This window comes from Entelurus aequoreus, linkage group LG04, assembly GCF_033978785.1.
Source record: "Entelurus aequoreus isolate RoL-2023_Sb linkage group LG04, RoL_Eaeq_v1.1, whole genome shotgun sequence".
NCBI lineage: Eukaryota > Metazoa > Chordata > Actinopteri > Syngnathiformes > Syngnathidae > Entelurus > Entelurus aequoreus.
The window spans coordinates 48,635,171-48,656,082 of NC_084734.1; the positions used below are offsets into that span (position 1 = coordinate 48,635,171).

The following is a 20,912-nucleotide window of genomic DNA, read 5'->3' on the forward strand; positions in this document are numbered from 1 at the left end:
CGCAAAATTCCACAGTATTCTGGACATCTGTGTTGGTGAATCTTTTGCAATTTGTTTAATGAACAATGAAGACAGCAAAGAAGAAAGCTGTAGGTGGGAAGCGGTGTATTAGCGGCCGGCTGCAGCAACACAAACACGTAGCCGGTGTTTCATTGTTTACATTCCCGAAATATGACAGTCAAGCTTTACCATTGGCTTGTGGAGAACTGGGACAACAGAGACTCTTACCAGGAGGACTTTGAGTTGGATACGCGCTACCGTGAGTACGCAGCTGCGGCTTCCAAACATTTGATCGCTTGTCCGTACGTGCGTGCCGCTATGTGCATGTCACGTACGTAACTTTGGGGAAATATATGTGCTGTATGAACTTTGGGGAGGTGAACGGTACTTTGGGCTGTGAGATTGAGTGTGTTGTGCGGGTGTTTGATTTGTATTGGCGGGTTATATGGACGGGAGAGGGGAGGTGTTTGTTATGCGGGATTAATTTGTGGCATATTAAATATAAGCCTGGTTTTGTTGTGGCTAATAGAGTATATATACTGTATGTCTTGTGTTTATTTACTGTTTTAGTCATTCCCAGCTGAATATAAGGTCCCACCCGCCTCTCACAGCATTTTCCCTATCTGAATCGCTTCCACTGCCCTCTAATCCTTCACTCTCACTTTCCTCATCCACGAATCTTTCATCCTCGCTCAAATTAATGGGGTAATCGTCGCTTTCTCGGTCCGAATCGCTCTCGCTGCTGGTGGCCATGATTGTAAACAATGTGCAGATGTGAGGAGCTCCACAACCTGTGACGTCACGCTACTTCCGGTACAGGCAAGGCTTTTTTTATCAGCGACCAAAAGTTGCGAACTTTATCGTCGATGTTCTCTACTAAATCCTTTTAGCAAAAATATGGCGATATCGCGAAATGACCAAGTTTGACACTTAGAATGGACCTGCTATCCCCGTTTAAATAAGAAAATCTCATTTCAGTAGGCCTTTAACAATGTATATATAATATACATCTAGTGATGTAACAATGTATACATATAATACATGTATAATCATTTAACAATGTATACAAAATATGTATAATGACTTTTACAGCAACAGCCGTCTTTTTACAGCGCATGCTGATCACTCGTCATACTTCATGCAGCTACTGCCATATTGTGGAGTTCGTAAAACAACAACAGCAGGAGGTTGCCTACAGCCACAGCGGAAAATGTTTTTTGGCCTAATAGGGACCCAAGCCTTTATTACCCCGGATTTCCACTGGATGTGGTACGGCTGCGGAACAGCGCTACCGTAGGTGCGGACTATTTCGGTTTCCATTCTAGTCAATGTGTCAGTTTCCAACCTATGCGGACCCTCTGCGCATGGTGCTGCCATGCCGGTGTCATACCACAACCCTGCGCTAAGTTTGTGCAGAGCTTTTTTTATTTGCCGGTCGCCGTTACACATCGGATCAACTTAGCCAAAATCTGCTTGTGTGGTACACAAAGTCATGCATAAATACAAATTGATCCAAATAAGATTCTGGAGGTCCAAAATCTATCCATCCATCCATCCATTTTCTACCGCTTGTCCCTTTCGGGGTCGCGGGGGGTACTGGAGCCTATCTCAGCTGCATTCGGACGGAAGGCGGGGTACACCCTAGACAAGTCGCCACCTCATCGCAGGGCAGGTCCAAAATCAAAGAATCATAATACAGGAAAAATCCTGGACAGCTGTATGGGGTCCTGTGTCAATTACCAGCTGACACAGGGTGTGGTTAGCGTCTTTTTCAATTCAAGTCTGTGCGGTCACAGATGCCCGTCTGTGGGTATTGATGGACGGCATAGCTCAAGACGTTCCACGGTGTGGCAGTATAGCAGCTGTTACGTATATCAAATGCAGAACCAAATTTATTTGCTTCTGCTCCTCTGGAAGGACAGAATAAACTGCATGTGGTTTGCTTTACTACAACTCCCCTTATCACATGATTATGCACGCAGCCACGAAATCTCGTAAAATTCCGCATTACTTCTCTGCACGGCAACAATGCACATCAAAAATGGCAGTGGTGATTGGCGGATGGTGGAGACGTTCCATGGCAGTGCTGTTCAGCAGCCGTTACGCAACCTCACTTGCCGACTTTTGCTGACCTGGTGGCTACTTGAAAAGAGGCATCCCCTTTAGGCCCATCCTCCGCTCATTGCTAGTAAGGGTGTCCAATACAACTTTTTCACTTTTGATATAATACCATTATTGGAGCCCTGAGTATTGATCAATATCAATATTAACCCGGTACAAGCGGGAATTAGGCTGGGTAATATGGATCAGAACTGATATTTTATTTAGACCGAATCGCGATATACGACATAGATATCTGTGCTTTAAACAAAACGTGCAAAGAGTTTAGTTTAAACTAAACACCACATTACTGTTAATAGTAGTGTTTTGAGAATTAGTTTAAAAAACTAATTAATAACAATTACTCGTTACTTACCACAAAAAGTAATTAATGCGTTTTTTTAAAAAAACTTTAAATGTATGTCGTATGCAGTTGAGAGAAGTTTATAAAAGCAACGTGTGCGTGTGTGTGCCTTTAAAAGGCGGTGTCTGGTGCCAAGCGGCGTCTGACGTCAGCGGAGGTTTCAGCAGAACTTTGTTAGCTTTGGCAGTTAGCAGTGGCAGTTTGTTGGCTGTTCTGTTGACTATTATTACCGGCTTGTGTTACCTCTTGTTAACAAAGAGGAGCCGCCAGCCGCCGGTGTTACTCAACCATATTATCATGTGCGAAGGCAAATGTGGCAGGGGGTCGGCATCAGCAATATGCGGTAGCGACTCCAGACGTGCGCTGCAAGGGTCTGGAGTGGACCTTTCTGCCTTGTAGACTTTGTTGTGTAAGTAATATACAACTATAATTATTTGATACTTGTTTATATTCACAATTGATTGGGGATGCCGTGGCACGGTCGATAGAGCGGCCGTGCCAGCAACCTTTGGGTTCCTGGTTCGATCCCCGGCATCCGCCGTTCTAGTCACGTCTGTTGTGTCCTTGAGCAAAACACTTCACCCTTGCTCCTGATGGGCCGTGATTAGAGCCTTGCATGGCAGCTCCCACCATCTGTGTATGAATGTCTGAATGTGGATATAGTGTTACAGCGCTTTGAGTACCTTGAAGGCAGTAAAGCGCTGTACAAGTATAATACAGTTACCATTTACAAATGTGCTGTTTTAGACTGCAATATTGTTCAATGTAGGACTTACTACGTATGTCTAGCTTGTGTGCTATTGTGTGCTTGGCTGTTGTGTAGCTGCTACCTCCTAGTAGCCTATAGCCTACCTTTTGTAAATAAATGACTTGACTAAAATATAAGAAAAGAGCAGACTTGTGTGCTTATTGGAGGGCATTTAAATGTTAACTGTCTGTCCAGCTTTGCACAAGTAAACACGCTGCAGGACTGCTTGTATTGGACATTATATCTCACATTTTACATGCAAGCTGATACCATCCAATACTTGTTTTTTCTTATTGGACTGACAGTCGATATCCATAATAGATCAGGACACCCCTAGTTGCTACCATAAAACATATTCTTTTGTGTTTCAGGCCTCAAAGTAAGAATTGAACAACACGACATAACCACAAAGAACCAAAACCAACCTCAAGATCAATTCTAACAATTATTGATAATTGCACATTTCTAATTTCTTATAAAACGTTGAACATTTAATCAGTTAATTTCTGGTCAAAGTATTCCTCATCGTGCAACTTTTCATTCATTTTATCCTCTGAGTGCTCACATATCCAATAATCCATAATCACGTATTCATCAGCTTGTGTGATTATGAAACACAACAGGACAAGCGCTAATCTTTCAACTGTCAGCAGTGTCCTTGGATAGCAAAATTCTGGATAATTTTTCCGACAATCAACGCCGCCACCGGCAGATTTCCTTCCGCCTTTTGGGGGATTCTTTATGAGAGATTCTTCCTGCTGACTCACACTGAAGTTGAGTTGTCCCAGGCGGCTTTCTGACACACAAACAACACAACGCCCGTCCCCCTGAGCTTGTGTGTGTTCAAGTGTTGATTGGAATCGGTGCGATTACAGCAAGTCAGTCAGCCATACACGAATAATCATCAGACTAATTAGCTTCCTCAGCAAGTCTTCATGAGGACCCTCAGCGAGCATTAGCTTTCACACCCGAGGCCCATTTCCCCGACTCGGCCGTGCTTATTGTTCAGACTCTGCGTTATCGAGCTATTTCAGGAGCTTCAAGGAGGCTACAATCCATCCACAAAATGATTTCAGGAGAAAATAATATGAGCCGTTTTGTCGCAAGCGTTTTGGATTCTTAAAAATTATCTATTATGCGAAAGTGTGCTAATATCGATTATATACAGTACATCTCTAAAGTCTGTTTATGAACAACAAATGCAACAAAAATCCATAATCTTCCTTACGTGTTTGCTTTACTTTGAGAGAAGAGGTGCTTGAACAACCCCTCATAATGTTCTTGGTTGGGCTTTGCTACACATCTTAAAACTGCTACACGTCTTGAAACAGCGCCATGTTCTTTGCCAACTGTCAAGCCATACTAGTGGTGCTAAACTAACATGATGTTGGATTGTAATGTTAGCATGTAGCTTCAATAATTATGCTAGTGTTGCTAACCCAGTATGATGTCCAAATGCAATGTTAGCATGTAGGTTCAATAATTATGCTAGTGTTGCTAACCCAGTATGATGTCCAAATGCAATGTTAGCATGCATCTCACATAGCTATGTTTTTGTTGCTAACCTACAATAATAACATGCAATGTTAGCATGTACTGGAGCTCACTTTGTCTACCACAGCATCCATAAAAATGACATGCATATGCATCATAGCAATTTATGCGATCCCACCGCCACCAATAGATTGCAGTCCTTTGGGAAACACTGAATAGTGAATATTTAAAATTCAAAATAATATACAGTAGCTGGTTTTCCACAAGTATAAACGCTGATTCTATTCAAATTGGTTACAAAATATTGCGGTAATATCGTGAGTTACTGTGCAACTTCTAATCCTGGTTCAGACCCCAAACTTGTCAAAAATGATAGTCCATGTTTGGTAGAATACAGGACGCTGCATTAGCTGGGATGATTTGCTTCAGATACAGTGTAATCCTCCAAAGTAGGTTTAGGTGACACATCTACTAGTATAAAGGCTTATCAAAACAGTGAATTACTGTAGCATAATGGAAAAATACTTTGACAAAATGTTTTTTCTTGGTAGAGATTATTTTTGAGACATTTATGAGCCTAGTGAAGTTGTGACGCCTCGTTGGGCTTTAAAACTTTGATGAATAATAGATAGACATACACGGAAGCTAACTTTGTGTATGAAAAATATCAAAAGTCAATACTATAGAAAGGAAACTTGGATGTACTTTAGAGGAGTCAATGTACAGCTTGTATTACAGTATATATTTACTGTCAAAACACAAGTAGTATGGTGTACTTTTTTAGCAATACAAGTGAGTACACCTCACAGTGAACATGTCCACATTGTAGCTAAAGTGTCAATATGCCACTCAATGAACCGCAGCTCTCCTAGTGCGGACAACACTTGTGCGTAGGGATGTGTACCAAATTTGATACTTTAATAGGCACCTACCAAATTTTGTCGGTACTACCGGATACTAATTCATGTAAAATCAAACAGTGCCATATTTTGATACTTTTGTTGCACGTGACGTCATGTCCAGTTGCAGACTGAAGTACTTGGCAGCCAAACAGGCACAATAGAGGACTGTTTCAAGGTAATGTTGTAATTTTTAATGTCAACAAAGCAAGCATGTCTGCTATAACTTATTTAAAAGTGAGGCTCCACTTTAAAATGCGCTACCTCAATGATAATTTACATTAGATATGCCATACACATGCTACTGATTAGCATTGACACTTCTAAAAGTGCTAATGAAAACTACAACTAAATTGCACGTTACAATCACACAGCAGAAATGAAGTACCGTAAGTAAAATACTTGCAGTGTACACATATTGTAGGACTCAACAAAAGACAAGACTGGCACATTCAACTTAATGGAAAAGATTACTTCCTGACTACAAACTGAAAGCAATACTTGTAAATTATACTTAGAAGAAAACAAGAGTTATTATCATTCGCTTACTGTTAAGTATTACATTGGAAAAAAAAAAAATAAATTAAAAAAAAATATATATATATATATAAGATATTATCATTATTATTAATTTTTAAATAAAAATGTATTACCACAAACACACACAAATGTACTGAACATTGGTACACTGGTGTACAGGTATTGATTTCCAGGTACTATGAATTGGTACCATATCGATTCAAAGGTAAAAGTTACCATTCCACCTTGAGCATGGTACCGCTACTTGATCCCTTGTGCTGCCAGTACATCTATACAGTAATTCCCTAGTTTATCGCTGGTAATGAGTTCCAGAGATGACCATGATAAGGGCCCTATTCTCCCGTTTGCGCTTAAGTGTTTTAAATTACGCACGTTTCTTTTACTCGTATTCTCCCATCCAGCCTGCGGACAAGCTCATCACGGTAAATCAAGCAAACGTGGTTAAGTTGTTTAGCCAGCTCAGTGGCCTTGTGTCTGCCCTGAGATCGGTAGGTCGTGAGTTCAAACCCCGGCCGAGTCATACAAAAGACTATAAAAATGGGAACCATTACCTCACATTACCTCCTTGCTTGGCACTCAGCATCAAGAGTTGGAATTGGGGGTTAAATCAACAAAAAGATTCCTAAATGCGGCCATCGCTGCTGCTCACTGCTCCCCTCACCTCCCAGGGGGTGGAACAAGGGAATGGGTCAAATGCAGAGGGTAATTTCATCACACCTAGTGTGTGTGTGACTATCAGTGGTACTTTAACTTTAAATTTGTGATGAAGGCAGACTCATTACAAATGAGGCAGACTTTGCCGTGACGCCACTTGTGACTGTCATTGAAATCTGAGAAAAAGATAACACTTTAAGTTTGAAAAGGCAGTTTTTGTCGCCATGGTGATGTAGTGTGTGTATGCACACTACAAAAGCTTCCATCATCTGGCTGGACGTAAATATTAATCCGTAGATGAAACTTTTTTTCAATTATTATTCTACAGCACTTTGTCAAATGTGTCAATTTCCGGTTTCTGTTTGGATGAACGCTGGCGCGATAAGCTGCCGCTGCTCTCCGGTGTTTTCTAGTTGTTTCTTTTTAAAAGTTTTTATTTGACAGATGTAAACAAACCCAGACTTTGTCAAGATTGAACGGGAGGGAAAGGACACTTAAGGTGCCGGCAGCGACTGCAGATGTCTGTGTGAATCCCGGACGTGAGGAGCTCGCCGCAAAGAGAGAGAGAGAGGGAGGAAGGAGAGAGGCAGCGTCTACAGGTGTCAAACTACTTCCTTAACGTAAATGACCGCCATAACCACAACACCAGGGGGAGCTCCACTAACCACATTAAACCCAGATTCCGATCTAACAAAGGTCTTAAATCATTCTCTTTCTATGCCACATCAATATGGAATGCACTCCCTACAGGTGTAAAATAAAGGGCATATCTATCCTCCTTCAAAACCGCACTAAAAGAACGTCCATTTCTCTGATGATGCAATTGTTGATGACTGAAGTGTTGATATTAACCAAACCTACACCCCCCCCACACACATCCCACACCCCGGATTGTAAATAATGTAAATAAATCAATGTATATACTCTGATGATTATCTTGTGTGATGACTGTATTATGATGATAGTATATATCTGTATCCTGAATCAATTTACGACTTAAAACAAGTTGAAAAACTTATTCGGGTGTTACCATTTAGTGGTCAATTGTACGGAATATGTACTGCACTGTGCAATCTACTAATAAAAGTTTCAATCAATCAAAAAAAACCCCTCCTCAGATAGGGTCACTCATAAGTCACCCTGCTAAAGTGACTTAATTGAATTCAGAGATTCTAGGCGTAAATTAAAAATTTGATTGTAAATATATTTAAATGATCCTTTTAAAGTCGGAAGTGGTGTCAAAAAAGTATCTAAAACCTAAAACCTTGGTAAGTTTGGATACCTGGGAAAAGCATTACGAACAAAACTTCAGCTCTGTAGATATCTAAAAAAAAGTGTTGATTAGGAAGTGACAATTAATCTTAAAGTTGCTGGAAAGAGGCTAAAATCTTGTCAATGTATGAATCTTTATTGCTGTTGATCCCCAGACTTGACCATCTTAAAAAGGCACTATCGACAAGAGATGGAGGGAAAGCATGATTAGCAGTGATGGGTGCAAGACTAGAAATAGTCTATAAGCCAAAATAGCACTTAAACTGAACCTAAATTCTGAATGAGGATTTTACAATTGGATTTTTCGTAAAAGCGGAAGTAGAAGAGTGGAAAGGAGAGTGAACCAGAGCCCTAAAGGATACTGGTTTAGTTGAGTTAGCTTCCATAATGGAGGGGGATCAAAGGCTTCATATTGCAGCCTATATTTAAGAATTGTAATGTCGGTGGCCCAGTAGTAAAACATAAGTAGTGCTAATCCTCCTAATGATTTATGTTTCTGTAAATATTGTTTACATAACCTGTGTGTCTTTTTATTCCAAATGAAATTTTAAATCTGACCATCTACTTTACGAAAGAAGGAGTGAGGGAGAAAAAGTGGTATACACTGGAACAAATATGAAAATCATAGAAGTACATTCATTTCAACAGAGTTGACACGGGCTACTGTAAATAAATTAAGTAACAACGAGCGATCAAAATCTCCCTGGATTCTGGACAACAGTGGAACAAAGTTGGCTTTATAAAGCTCTGCAAGTGTATATGTGACCTGGATGCCCAAATATGTAAAACTTTGTGAGGCAATTTTAAAGACAAAATTGTGCCGAGGATATTTCTTAGCAGCAGAATTTATAGTAAATATTTGACTTTTACCCAAGTTCAATTTGTAGCCAGACATAAGTACAGCAGCTTAGAGAGTACTACTTAAGGCAGCTGGGAACGAGACGGAGATGTCCGGGACATGTAGAAAGTCATCTGCATAGAGAGAGACTTTCACCTGCACATTGTGTCTACATGTCACCATAATAAGCAGGTTTGTACGAAGCGCTATTGAGAGAGGCTCAATTACAAGAGCAAAAAGCAATGGGCTCAGGGGGCTGCCCTGCCGTGTGGAACGGTAAAGGCGAAAATATTCAGATTTAATATTATTTGTCCTGACCGAGGCTTCACGAGATGATAATTGGAGCTTAATCCATGAAAATAAATCTATTGCCAATGCCAAATCTCTCCAGGACATAAAATAGACAATTCCACTCCACTTGGTCAAATGCCTTTTCAGCATCCATATATATCACTGCCTCTTTAATGCTAAGAGCAGGCATATTATACAATGTTTTGAAAATAAGTCAAAGATTATAAAAGGAGTGCCTATTCTGAATTAACCCAGTTTGATCCGCAATAATAATAGAAAGGAGAATAGTATCCATACATGAAGCCAGCAGTTTGGATAATAATTTAATGTCCACATTTCACAGACTACTTGGGCGATACGAAGTGAAGGACAAAGGGTCCTTTCCTTTTTTCAAGAAAAGAGAAATTGAAGCTTGGTTGAGCGTTTGCAGGAGGCGAACAGATTCAAACGATTAATTGTAGATGTCTAATAATAGGGGGGCTGGATTATGCCAATATTTTTTGAAAATAATTGTGAGGATAGCGATCTGGTCAGAGGTATTTTCCATTTTGTAGTGATAACGCTGCAACATTTAATTCTGCAGCAGTAATTTTTCTCTCTAACTCTACCGGAGCAGACTGATCAACCAAGGAAATGTCCAGACTGGCAAAAAATATTAAACTCAAGGGTAGAACAATGAGAAAATGAGTAGAGGGATGCATAGAGATTACTAAATACATTATTGATCTCAAGATCATCACTATACATGAATCGGATTAAATCCGCGGAATACAATGGGATGCTGATATCTTGTGCAGTTGATGAGCTAATAGTTTACCAGCTTTGCCGCCATGTTCATAAAACTGAACAAAGTATTTGTTCATACAACTGAACAAAGTATTTGTTCAGTAGCACAGACGGTCGCAAGGACATCAAGTTCTGCCTGTAGAGAGAGCCTTTCCTTATAAGTGCCTGGGTTTTAAGAGGTGGAATACAAGTTATCTAAGAGAGATATTATTTGTAACAAATAAGCAGTGAACTCAGTCACACCGGGGCCCTCACATCCTTCAGGAAGGCCCACCACCCAGATATTATTGCACCTCGAGCGGCCCTCTAGATCATCGCATTTTTTTAGAGAGGAGATCAACTGTGACATTTAGCTTGTTGATGTCAGTGCGGCGCTCGCTAGCATTAACGTTAGCATGAACTCCAGGCCAGTGATGGCTCCGCCATAGGATGAGAGAATACTCTTGAATGGTTCCATAACAACCGCTATTTCTCCTCTGGCAACGGATTTAAGATTGTCGAGGATGTCGGCTCGCATTTCTTCCATCTTCTGACTTATCCAATTACAAGGGCCCGAGTCTATGACCGACTCCTTCATGGGATCTGGATGTGGCCTGGAGCGGCCAGCACGAGACCTGGAGCGGCCTGGCTTGTCGTATTTCTCTCGGTCAGACATCACGGAATTCGCAGGCGCAATCCACAAAAAAGAAACTACACACGACAGGTCAGCAAAAAGTATGGTAGAGTTGACGGCTGGAATTAGTAAGTGTCAAACTATTAAGGAGGTCACATTTCCACAGAGCCCCCACTAAGCACGCCTTGCACCGACCATGCTCAATTGGAAGTTCCTCGGCCCGTACTTTCTTACTGTAACTATTTTTTTTTTTTTATCACTGTGGCTTTTACAGCCCATGAACACAAGATTAATTGGTGAAGATTTCAACAGGGGAGGCTTCCGTGGGGATAAGACTCTGTTTGATAATAATAATAATAAGTCTCTTTCTGTAATGCTGGCTAATCCTATGCTCTGCAAATAAACACAAACATAACATTTGAATGTAAAATACTCCGACTGGAAAAAAGGCATGTCCTGAGCTTGAACCTAAGATCGATCATAAGTTGAATGAGGACACTGTGATGTATTACGTGTGAATATGGATGTCTCCTTTATTGGCTGTCATGCAGCATTTATTGCTGAGCAGGACGCTTATTGATCTAAACTACGCTTTAGCTAAACTCACTGCCTGGGGTGATGATGGTGCATTGACTTTAGAGCTGACACACACACACACACATCCATGTACATGTACATAGACTATTTCAAGCACGACTCATCACATACTTCACGTATTCCACCTAACACTTCATTTAGACAGTCAAAATGCCTGATTAATCATAAACAACATCATTCCTTTTCATGATGTGGACTGGAGTAGCTTGGCGGCAGCATTAAACGGCATCTTCTTTACACATACACACACACACATGCGCGCACTCACACATGCGCGCACGCACACACGGAAACATACACCTCGCAAATGAATGAGCCTAGCTGCAAAATGCGGAGGCGATGAGATTCCTTTTGAATTGACTGCGAGTGCCAGTAAAAATGGCTTCATCTCTGACTTGATTTTATGCAGTGCCTTTGCTCCGAAGACGATGAAGAGCAAAAGCAAGGCAGGATGAAGCGACGATAAGGAGGAAAAGCGCCACACATTCATGGATTAAACATATGTTGTAACACACATCCTTTTAGAGAGTGTGATTTATAATGTAATATGTAAAACACAAGCTGACATTCCTTTTGTTTTATTACATACTGTACTCCGATGGCATCATGTCAAACTAGCAGGACACCTTGTTGGTGGCTGTGGTTAAGATCCCCAGTCAGACATGCTAGCATACATGTTATAAAGATATCAATGTTTTGTAATCAATAGATAATGATCATATTGATATGTGTATGACTTGTATGCTAGCACGTCTTACTAAGCATTTTTAATACAAAACCTTGTTTCGACAAGTTGTGCAGGTGTTCTTGTATTTGTACCCTTCTTGAGACACCGACAAGGACAAGTACCTTACATATGAGGACCGGTGAACAAGTTAGGACCAATATCTTTGTCCCAATACGGCAAACCATTGCATCTGATAGGGAATGTCGGTGTATCTTAAATCTGAGGTGATATCATTTAAATAGATTTTTTTCCAAGTTCAGTGATGTCTTTCATTTTCCCCTATGATGTCTAGAAAGGGTGGTCCTAAAGAGGTAGGCATTTTTCGGAGGTCTCAAGAAGGTAACAAATTCATGATTGTTTGTGTTTATGTGTAAAAAATCTGCCCATCCTTCTTCCGATCTATGTGTCTGTGTTTGTAATTGTGTGTGTAAAAAAATCGGTATGTCTGGTTTCTGATCTGTGTGTGTGTGTATGTATAATATTGTATTTCTACCCTTCTTGAGACATTAACAAGGAAAAGTACCTTCCATATTAGGGCCGGTGAACAAGTTAAGACTGAAATCATGGTCCCAATATGGAAAACCATTGCATCTAATAGAGAATGTCTCATTTGCACCCCTGGTGGTGAAATCTATCAAAATTAGGGTGGTCCCAAAAAGGAGGGATTTTTTAAATTGACTGTGTGTCGGTTTTAACAGTGCTCCCCCTCTGGTCAACATATGAAATAACAAGTGTGTGTCTGGTTAACGCCTTGCATGGCAGCTCCCGCCATCAGTGTGTGAATGTGTGTGTGAATGGGTGAATGTGGAAATACTGTCAAAGCGCTTTGATTACCTTGAAGGTAGAAAAGCGCTATACAAGTATAACCCATTTATCATTTATATAAAATTTGAAGTGCTCCTCCTCAGGCCAACATATGTTATAACAAGTGTGTGTAAGAAATTGAAATGCGCCCCCTTTGACCAAAGTTAATAAATAAAGTAAATATGTATATAGAGACATACTGTAATAACTTGAAATAGATAATGAAGATTAAAAACCAATTACAAACATTTTTTTTAAAATAAAATAAATTACCGTATTTTTCGGAGTATAAGTCGCTCCGGAGTATAAGTCGCACCAGCCGAAAATGCATAATAAAGAAGGAAAAAAAACATATATAAGTCGCACTGGAGTATAAGTCGCATTTTTTGGGGAAATTCACAACACGAAGGTCCTGAGTTCAATCCCGGGCTCTGGATCTTTCTGTGTGGAGTTTGCATGTTCTCCTTGTGACTGCGTGGGTTCCCTACAGGTACTCCGGCTTCCTCCCACCTCCAAAGACATGCACCTGGGGATAGGTTGATTGGCAACACTAAATTGTCCCTAGTGTGTGAATGTGAGTGTGAATGTTGTCTGTCTATCTGTGTTGGCCCTGCGATGAGGTGGCGACTTGTCCAGGGTGTACCCCGCCTTCCGCCCGAATGCAGCTGAGATAGGCTCCAGCACCCCCCGCAACCCCGAAAGGGACAAGCGGTACAAAATGGATGGAAAACCCAACACCAAGAATAGACATTTGAAAAGCAATTTAAAATATATAAAGAATAGTGAACAACAGGCTGAATAAGTGTAAGTTATATGACGCATAAATAACCAACTGAGAACGTGCCTGGTATGTTAACGTAACATATTATGGTAAGAGTCATTCAAATAACTATAACATATAGAACATGCTATACGTTTACTAAACAATCTGTCACTCCTATTCGCTAAATCCCATGAAATCTTATACGTCTAGTCTCTTACGTGAATGAGCTAAATAATATTATTTGATATTTTACGGTAATGTGTTAATCATTTCACACATAAGTCGCTCCTGAATATAAGTCGCACCCCCGGCCAAACTATGAAAAAAACTGCGACTTATAGTCCAAAAATACGGTAACTTTTTCTCACAGTGTCACCTTTTTCCTTATAAAATTGGGAACAATTTCTCATATTCTTTCTGTTTCTGTAATATTGCAATAATTTCTCTTTTTTATGTAAAATTATTACTTTTGAATGCAAAATGGGGACATTTGTCATATAAAATTCCGACTTTTATCACAATATTACCACATTTGTTTGTTGTTCTTGTAAAATAGTGAAATTTTTTGAGTAAAATTATGACTTTTTTCATTATTTTGCCAAGTAATAATTCAGATTATTATTATAATATTGCCAAAAATTTTAAGTTTTCTTATAAAATTGTTACTTTTGTCCAGTAAAATGACAAGCTTTTCTTGTAAAATTGCGATTGTTACTGAGTAAAATTCCAACTTTGATCATAATATTGCACAAATGTTCAGTTTTTCTTGTAATATTTTGACTTGCGTTGAGTAAAAATCTCCTCTCTGAGCTGCCACCTTACCGTGGTAGAGGAGTTTGCGTGTCCCAATGATCCTAGGAGCTATGTTGTCCGGGGGCTTTCATGCCCCCTCGTAGGGTCTCCCAAGACAAACAGGTCCTAGGTGAGGGATCAGACAAAGAGCAGCTCGAAGACTTCTCGAAGACTTCTATGGGAATGCATCAACAAGGACTCAGATTTTTCCGCCTGGTGGCCGGGCCTATCCCCATGGGGCCCGGCCGGGCACATCCCGAAAAAGCAACGTGGGTCCCCCCTCCAATGGGCTCATCACTCATGGGAGGGGCCATAGAGGTCGGGTGCATTGTGAGCTGGGCGGCAGCCAAAGAAAGGGCACTTGGCGGTCTGATCTTCGGCTACATAAGCTAGCTCTTGGGACGTGGAACGTCACCTCGCTGGGGGGGGAAGGAGCCTGAGCTAGTGCGCTAGGTAGAGAAGTTCCGGCTGGATATAGTCGGACTCACCTCGACGCACAGCAAGGGCTCTGGAACCAGTTCTCTCGAGAGGGGCTGGACTCTCTTCCACACTGACGTTGCACGCAGTGAGAGGCGATGAGCTGGGGTAGCAATTCTTGTTGCCCCGTGGCTCAAAGCCTGCATGTTGGAGTTCAACCCAGTGGACGAGAGGGTAGCCTCCCTCCGTCTTCGGGTGGGGGGACGGGTCCTGACTATTGTTTGTGCTTACGCACCAAACAGTAGTTCAGAGTACCCACCCTTTTTGGATACACTTGAGGGAGTACTGGAAAGTGCTCCCCCAGGTGATTCCCTTGTCCTACTGTGAACAGTGAAAACCTGGAGAGGCGTGATTGGGAAGAATGGCCGCCCGGATCTGAACCCGAGTGGTGTTTTGTCATTGGACTTTTGGGCTCGTCACAGATTGTCCATAACAAACACCATGTTCAAACATAAGGGTGTCAATATGTGCAATTGGCACCAGGACACCCTAGGCCGCAGGTCCATGATCGGATTTTGTAGTTGTGTCAATGGATTTGCGGCCTCATGTTTTGGACACTCGGGTGAAGAGAGGGGCGGAGCTTTCTACCGATCACCACCTGGTGGTGAGTTGGCTGCGATGGTGGGGGAGGATGCCGGACAGACCTGGCAGGCCCAAACGCATTGTGAGGGTCTGCTGGGAACGTCTGGCAGAGTCTCCTGTCAGAGAGAGTTTCAATTCCCACCTCCGGAAGAACTTTGAACATGTCACGAGGGAGGTGCTGGACATTGAGTCAGAGTGGACCATGTTCCGCACCTTTATTGTCGAGGCGGCTGATTGGAGCTGTGGCCGCAAGGTAGTTGATGCCTGTCGTGGCGGTAATCCTAGAACCCGTTGGTGGACACCGGCAGTGAGGGATGCCCTCAAGCTGAAGAAGGAGTCCTATCGGGTTCTTTTGGCTCATAGGACTCCGGAGGCAGCGGACAGGTACCGACATGCCAAGCGGTGTGCGGCTTCAGCGGTCGCAGAGGCAAAAACTCGGACATGGGAGGAGTTCGGGGAAGCCATGGAAAACGACTTCCGGACAGCTTTGAAGCGATTCTGGACCACCATCCGCCGCCTCAGGAAGGTGAAGCAGTGCACTGTCAACACCGTGTATGGTGCGGATGGTGTTCTGCTGACCTCGACTGCGAATGTTGTGGATCGATGGAGGGAATACTTCGAAGACCTCCACAATCCCACCAACACGTCTTCCTATGAGGAAGCAGTCCCTGGGGAATCTGTGGTGGGCTCTCCCATTTCTGGGGCTGAGGTTGCTGAGGTAGTTAAAAAGCTCCTCAGTGGCAAGGCCCCGGGGGTGGATGAGATCCGCCCGGAATTCCTTAAGGCTCTGGATGCTGTGGGGCTGTCTTGGTTGACAAGACTCTGCAGCATCGCGTGGACATTGGGGGCGGTACCTCTGGATTGGCAGACCGGAGGGTGTGTTCCAACTATCGTGGGATCACACTCCTCAGCCTTCCCGGTAAGGTATATTCAGGTGTACTGGAGAGGAGGCTACGCCGGATAGTCGAACCTCAAATTCAGGAGGAACAGTGTGGTTTTCGTCCTGGTCGTGGAACTGTGGAACAGCTCTATACTCTCGGCAGGGTCCTTGAGGGTGCATGGGAGTTTGCCCAACCAGTCTACATGTGCTTTGTGGACTTGGAGAAGGCATTCGACCGTGTCCCTCGGGAAGTCCTGTGGAGAGTGATCAGAGAGTATGGGGTATCGGACTGTCTGATTGTGGTGGTCGGCTCCCTGTCCGATCAGTGTCAGAGCTTGGTTCGCATTGCCGGCAGTAAGTCGGACGTTTCCAGTGAGGGTTGGACTCCGCCAAGGCTGCCCTTTGTCACCGATTCTGTTCATAACTTTTATGGACAGAATTTCTAGGCGCCGTCAAGGCGTTGAGGGGATCTGGTTTGGTGGCTGCAGGATTAGGTCTCTGCTTTTTGCAGATGATGTGGTCCTGATAGCTTCATCTGGCCAGGATCTTCAGCTCTCACTGGATCGGTTCGCAGCCGAGTGTGAAGCGACTGGGATGAGAATCAGCACCTCCAAGTCCGAGTCCATGGTTCTCTCCCGGAAAAGGGTGGAATGCCATGTCCAGGTTGGGGAGGAGACCCTGCCCCAAGTGGAGGAGTTCAAGTACCTAGGAGTGAGTGAGGGAAGAGTGGATCGTGAGATCGACAGGCCGATCGGTGCGGCGTCTTCAGTAATGCGGACGCTGTATCGATCCGTTGTGGTGAAGAAGGAGCTGAGCCGGAAGGCAAAGCTCTCAATTTACCGGTCGATCTACGTTCCCATCCTCACCTATGGTCATGAGCTTTGGGTTATGACCGAAAGGACAAGATCACGGGTACAAGCGGCCGAAATGAGTTTCCACCGCCGGGTGGCGAGGCTCTCCCTTAGAGATAGGGTAAGAAGCTCTGCCATCCGGAGGGAGCTCAAAGTAAAGCCGCTGCTCCTCCACATCGAGAGGAGCCAGATGAGGTGGTTCGGCAATCTGGTCAGAATGCCACCCGAACGCCTCCCTTAGGAGGTGTTTAGGGCACGTCCGACTGGTAGGAGGCCACGGGGAAGACCCAGGACACATTGGGAAGACTATGTCTCCCGGCTGGCTTGGGAACGCCTCGGGATCCCCCGGGAGGAGCTGGACGAAGTGGCTGGGGAGAGGAAAGTCTAGGCTTCCCTGCTTAGTCTGCTGCCCCCGCGACCCGACCTCGGATAAGCGGAAGAAGATGGATGGATGGGTTGAGTAAAATTACGATTTTTATTATAATACTGCCAAAATTCTACGTTTTTCTTGTGGAACTGTGACTTTGTTCTTGTGAAATTCCAACTCATTTTTCACAACAAGCTTTTTTATATTTGCATAGTATGTATATATTATTAATGTTGTAAATACAAATCTTTATATATCTGGAAAGGGTGGTCCTAAAGAGGTAGGCATTTTTCGGAGGTCTCAAGAAGGTAACAAATTCAATGAATGTGTCTCTCTCTGTGTGTGTGTGTGTGTGTGTGTGTGTGTTTATGTGTGTGTGTGTGTGTGTGTGTGTGTGTGTGTGTGTGTGTGTGTGTGTGTGTGCACTCACAGCTGTCCTCTTCCTCCGAGATGATCTTGACCACGTAGCAGGCATAGATGAACCCCACCAACTGGAGGAGACAGGAAGCAGACATTAGTGAGACGTTGTTGTGGAATGAAGAGCATATTGTGTCAACGCACACCAAAGCTTTGTTGAGTTAGTGTTACACAAAATTGTTTTTTTTTGTTGCTTTTTCACAAAAAGCACTCATGTGGTCTCTTTAGCTACCAACATTCTTGTTTGGACGCCGAGACTAGAACACCTTTGCTCTCTAATCTCTCCTCTCATTGGCTGCTCCTTGGCAACCAGGAGGAGGTAGCAGATTGGGGCGAAGATGCAGGAAAGGGCGGTCGATAAAAAGTTGGCCTTTTAAAACCTCAAAAAAGGAGGACAGATAGAAGACGTTGGCAGAAGAATTAAAGTGTAACACCGAAAAGGCTTACTGTTTGTTTCTGCAATGAGGCTTTAGTTACGACCTTGTTTTGGTATTCATTGATGTTCGTTTATTTCAAGGTCTACACCTCATTTACTTGGAAATATGTTCCTCACTCCTTCCTCGCCTCTGTTGCCATCTTGCTCGCCCCCAACTAATATGCACCGACAACTATATTAGTGATTTTACTGCATCGGCAATAATTACTTTGCTTACAAACTAGCATTAAGGAAAACTAACTAACACAACCACACACACACTAGGTGTGGTGAAATTATCCTCTGCATTAGACCCATCCCCTTGTTCCACCCCCTGGGAGGTGAGGGGAGCAGTGAGCAGCAGCGGTGGCCGCGCTCGGGAATCATTTTGGTGATATAAACCCCAATTCCAACTATCAGTGGTACTTTAACTTTAACTTAACTAAAACTAACCATAACCATAATACTAACATACTGGTCTATCATACCTCTAACAATTACCTGCCCCAAAACATACCATAACACTGTCACTAACTAACCCTAATACTAAATAACGCTAACTAACACTAACAAACATGAACTAACCCTACCTCTAACTACACCTAATTAGCCCCAACAATAACTAACCCTTGCTCACAGTTAACAATACTAACTACCAGTAACCATAACTAAAACAACACAAAGTAACATAAGACAAACCAACCATAACACTAACTTATCCCAGCTCTGACTAACACTAACTAACCCTAGCTTTAAAAAACTAACTCAATCACTAATCAAAGCTCTAACTAAGCAGGTAAATGAATAAATAACTAAATAAATGAATGCTCCTGAACTTCAAATTGAGCCAAAAAGCAGTACTATTTGGGGTGTAACAGTAAATGTATATTCACAATATGTTTTTGTATATTATAATCATAAAATAAGTAATTATTATATACAGGACTAAACTAATTTGCTTTGTCAGCTATAACAGTGGACCGATTGGTACTGGGCCGCGCAAAAAAAAAAAAAAAAAAAAAAAAATAATAATAATAATAATTTTTTTAAAAAAATTAAATCAACATAAAAAACACAATATATACATATTGTGTATGTCACTATAGATCAATACAGTCTGCAGGGATACAGTCTGTAAGCACACGTGATTGTATTTCTTTATGAAAAAAAAAAATCCCCCCACCCCGTGGGACAAATTTTCAAGCGTTGACCGGTCCCCAGCTACAAAAAGGTTGGGGACCACTGAGCTATAACACAAGATGTTTAGTTTGAGATAGTTGAGCATATATTGAATTACATTAAATTGTTTTAGCAGTTTTATTGAACACAATCTATCAAATTGTTCCCCATTCTTATTTTAATGTTAGTATTTGTTTTAATGTTTGATTCAGTTTACACATTATTAAAGCAGTTCACACAAAAGTTAAGTAATTTTATGTTTTGGATTTTGTTTCTTTACTGCACCCAAAATATACTGAAATGTGAAGACGAATCCACACAATAGGAAACACTAATTTAAGCTTCCTTCTGCTTCTTACTTACAGATCAAGAAAAGAGAAAGAACAGCGAAATGTATAGACTCTGCTGTGCTAATTTCATATTTGTTGAATAAACAAGAATATTATAGTCTTAATAGTCTTTTGTTTGCTTTGTCTAATAACATTTTACGTTTGCAACCAATCAGAGTCTTATTCGAGCTAAACCATTTCTATTTCACTTTGTCTTATAATCATTTTTAATCATTATTTACTGCTTTTACTAGCTAACTTACTGCTTTTACTAGTTAAATTACTGCTTTTACTAGTCTAATTACTGCTTTCAGTAGTTATTTACTGCTTTTCCTAGCTAAATTACTGCTTTACCTAGTTAAATGACTGCTTTTACTAGCTAAGGTACTGCTTTTACAAGCTAAACTACTGCTTTTATGAGCTAAATTACTACTTTTAAGAAACTTTTCAAACTCAAAGTGTTTACAAATTACAAGGAAGAGGAATACTGATAAACATCTTGAACCTTATTGATGAATGACATTCTATCACATATTCAGTAAATTATGTGGACCATACAGCAATTTAACTATCTATTCTATTTCAACTCTGCTTTTTCCTACTCCTTTTCAGACATGTTAGAATGTGAAAGTGTAACATGTGACGTCAACATTGTAACTGTACACATGTTCCAAACACATCACAATAATAATTATTTTCTTTTCATTACTCTTTTTGTTGTTTTGTTTTTTTTCTGTCCTTTTCGGTTATTAAACATGTTTGAAATAAATACAATTTACTGGTTTTAGTACTTAAATACGTGTATGATTTACTGGCTTGAGTAGTTAAATTTTTATTATTATTAAGTGGTTTAAGTATTTAAATGACTTTATTAATTACTGGTTTTAGTGGTTAAATTAATGTAGTATTTGCTGGTTTTAGTTTGTAAATAAGTTTGTTATTTGCTGGTTAAAGTAGTTAAATGAGGATTAAATAAACATCAAAGAATGATTTTGCTAACCCAGAACACAAAAGAGCGTCTGGGCTGAAGCATTGATTAGCGCCAAATAAACAAATGTAATCGTGTGAATGAGATACGTTGGTGACAGCACTGTTTATCAGCAGCAAAAGGACGTGTGGGATTAACGATAAGG

General features: G+C 41.6%; 1 protein-coding gene across 2 annotated transcripts in view; it reads right to left on the reverse strand.

The window, feature by feature from the left end:
• nkain2 (sodium/potassium transporting ATPase interacting 2) overlaps positions 1-20,912 on the reverse strand; it is a 203,847-nt gene that overhangs the window by 25,334 nt on the left and 157,601 nt on the right. For both annotated transcript variants that reach the window (XR_009825922.1, XM_062045073.1), the window contains one exon: positions 17,870-17,930. Coding sequence is in view for 1 of the 2 variants with exons in the window: in XM_062045073.1 (XP_061901057.1) it covers positions 17,870-17,930 (61 nt within the window). In the remaining variant the exon portion in view is untranslated. The remainder of the gene's footprint in view (positions 1-17,869; positions 17,931-20,912) is intronic.